At 45.9% G+C, this 3,037-nt stretch overlaps 1 protein-coding gene across 1 annotated transcript; it reads right to left on the reverse strand.

The window, feature by feature from the left end:
* Window positions 1–1,018: 1,018 nt before the first annotated feature.
* LOC110901385 lies at window positions 1,019–2,386 on the reverse strand. The gene has a single exon (XM_022148216.1). The coding sequence runs from the start codon at window positions 2,384–2,386 to the stop codon at window positions 1,019–1,021; it is 1,368 nt and encodes a 455-aa protein (XP_022003908.1).
* Window positions 2,387–3,037: the final 651 nt, after the last annotated feature.

Here is a 3,037-nt window from a genome sequence, read left to right on the forward strand (position 1 = left end):
TGGAATGCATGTTCAGCTTTTGGGGTCCATTGGAACTGGTTCTTCTTTACACAGTTGCGGAGGGTTTTGATAAATGGAAACGATTTTGCTGCGTGGTTGGCGAGGAAGCGGTTTAGTGCTGCTAACCGTCCAGCCAACTTCTGCATTTCTTTTATCGTCGATGGTAAAGGCATCCGCTCTATTGCTTGCACTTTCTTGGGATTGACCTTGAATCCATCCTTGGTAACGATGAAACCCAGGAACTTCCCCTCTTCCATCCCGAATGAGCACTTTGCTGGATTTAGTTTGATGTTTACTCCCCGCAACGTATCAAACATTTTCTGAATGTTTACCAACATCATATTCTCTTCCTTACTCATGATAACCAGGTCATCCATGTATACTTCAATGTATTTGCCGATGGCGTCACTGAATGTTTCGTTCATCAACCTCTAATAAGTTGCGCCTGCGTTCTTTAGACCAAAAGGCATTTTTGTATAACAATACAGCCCTGTTAGTGTGCGAAATGCAGTTTTATCCTCATCCTGGATAGCCATCTGCACTTGATGGTATCCTTTATAACAATCGAGGAAGCATTTCCATCTGAATGACGCCAGTGAATCGATTTTCTCGTCAATTTTGGGAAGAGCATAACAATCGTGCGGGCATGCTTTGTTTAAATCTTTGTAACCTACGCACATTCTCCACCGTCCGTTTCCTTTCAGGACCATCACTGGGCTGGCCACCCAGGTCTGATAACGTACTTCTCTGATAATACCAGCGTTTAGCAGTTCAGTGATCTGTTCTTGCATGGCATTGTGTTTTATATCACCCAAATGACGTTTCGTGTGTACTACTAGTTTGGCGTTTTCAGCGACATTCAACCTGCGTTCTGCTATATGCCGTGGAACGCCAACCATATCGCCCGGTGTCCAGGCAAATACGTCCATGTTCTCAAACAACAACTTCTTTAGTGCTGCGTGCGTGAGATCTGACATTGCTGGGCCTAAAGTGACAGTATGCTCTGGGTACTTATTATTTAGTATCCATTTTTCGGGTTCTGCACGCGGTGTGTGCTTGCTTGTTTTTGCTGGTCTGATTCATCAGACGCAAGGACCTCTTTGCTTGCATAAATTATGGCTATCCCTGTTTCTGTTGGGAAACCAACAGCTGAGCGTGGCCCAGAACAAATCATGCTAAAATCTCCCTGGGACTCCCTTCCCAAAAGGATATCATGTCTTGAATTTGCTGGTAAAACCATGAACGTGACTTCTTCCGTTCTTGAATTCTTTCCATCGGAGAGCAGCACCGGGAACGATATCTGACCAAGAGGGAAAACGGCCTCGTTGCAGAAACCAGTGAATGGGTAATCCACTGGCTCTAAGCGCGCCTTGTCTTCTTGGTCCAATTGATTAAAGCATTGCTCATAAATGATATCCGCGGTACTCCCTGGATCTATAAAAATGTAATAAGTCTGGTAATGACCAAATACCCCAGGAATGACTATGGGTCTCCGCTCTCTTGGTCCTCCTCGGACTACTGGGAAAACAACTTGCCTTTCGCGCCAAGAATCGTCTTGGGCGCGCTTGTTATAATTTTTTCGGGGTCTTCTCGGGCCCACTTGAATCATGTGTGTTTCTAGCTTTCGAAGCTTTTTGTTATCTGGACCCTCTTCCATTCTTTGGATTTGGCGGTTGTCTCTTTTTCCTTTGACCAGATGGGTGAGCTTACCGCCTTTCAAAGCTCGTTCTATTTCTTGCCTTAAACTGATACAGTCATCCGTCAAGTGACCTATATCTTTATGGAATTCACAGAAGAGGTTTGGATCTTGTCCCCTCTTATTGCGCATCTGCAGAAGGGGTTTGAACTGGTGATTCTCCGTTGACAGAACTTCGGAAGGGGTTTTTGTCAGAGGGGTCCATTGTTTCTCCCTGTTTTCTTTTTTAACTTCTTTGCGATGACTGATTTGATTGATGGTTGCGCGCGCGTCCTCGGTTGGTGGACTTCTTTCTCTGTAGCCAGATGGCTTCCAGGGTTGACCCTTACCCTTTTTGTTGCGTCTGTCATGCTGGCTATAGTTGTACTGATGACTATCATCGCTGGTCAGTTGTTTGTCAGTTCTTGCAATTGTTTTCGCTGCTTCGATGAAAGTATCCCAATCTTTGGGACCCCCATTTCTTCCTTTAACTCTTTTGATCAGATCATCACATTTTACAGCCCTCATAAAGTGTGCGTGCATCATGTTCTCCCCTACATCCCCAAATTCTAGGCACTCCTTGTTGTATCTGGTGATGAAGTCTTCAACACTTTCATGATCTTTCCTCCAGATGTTCAGACAATCTGCTGGGTCTCTGGTGTGCCTGCGCTGTCGGGAGAAATGTGCGAGAAACTTGTGTCGAAAATCCATCCAGGATTTGATCCTTCCATCAGGTAGACTGTCAAACCAAACGCGCGCCGCGCCGACAAAGGTTTGCGCGAAAAGATGACACCAAGTAGGTAATGTCCAACCACCTACTAACCCCGCGCTGTTGAAGACTTGGAGGTGGTCGTCAGGATCTGTTAAACCATTGTACTTGCCCATGTTGTGCGGTAGTTTTGCCTTGTCGATATCTGCTATTGCGATCTCTCTAATGAACTTCGACCTTTCAGCTATGCCTTCCGGGCGATAGCTTAATGATATTCGCTAATTTACACATATTTTAGTCCCCCATTTTATCCCCATTTTATGCGTTTTCGGCCGTAAAACCGTCATTCGGATACTTAATCAAGTATACTTTTGTTTACAGGCCTAAAATAGCATACCGGACAAGATGATAGTGAAAACGAGGACTTTCCGGATAAAACGGCGAAGCTGCGAACATTCTGTTAGAAAACTGACCTGGGCATGCAGAACGGTCGTGCGGTCTGAGGAACGACCATGCATCTCCGACAAATCAAGATCAGCCGGTGATGAACGACCAGTGCAACACGGCATGCAAGGCCATCCCGGTGACGCACGGTCGTGCGTCACATTGCACCCCGTGCGGATCCGACGTTCAAGGCAATCCCGGTGATGAAC

Source organism: Helianthus annuus, chromosome 13, assembly GCF_002127325.2.
Source record: "Helianthus annuus cultivar XRQ/B chromosome 13, HanXRQr2.0-SUNRISE, whole genome shotgun sequence".
In the NCBI taxonomy this organism is placed as follows: domain Eukaryota; kingdom Viridiplantae; phylum Streptophyta; class Magnoliopsida; order Asterales; family Asteraceae; genus Helianthus; species Helianthus annuus.

Bases quoted from the DNA above. Each gene is read 5' to 3' on its own strand.
- LOC110901385 (XM_022148216.1), bottom strand. From the start codon at position 2,386: ATGGATTTTCGACACAAGTTTCTCGCACATTTCTCCCGACAGCGCAGG.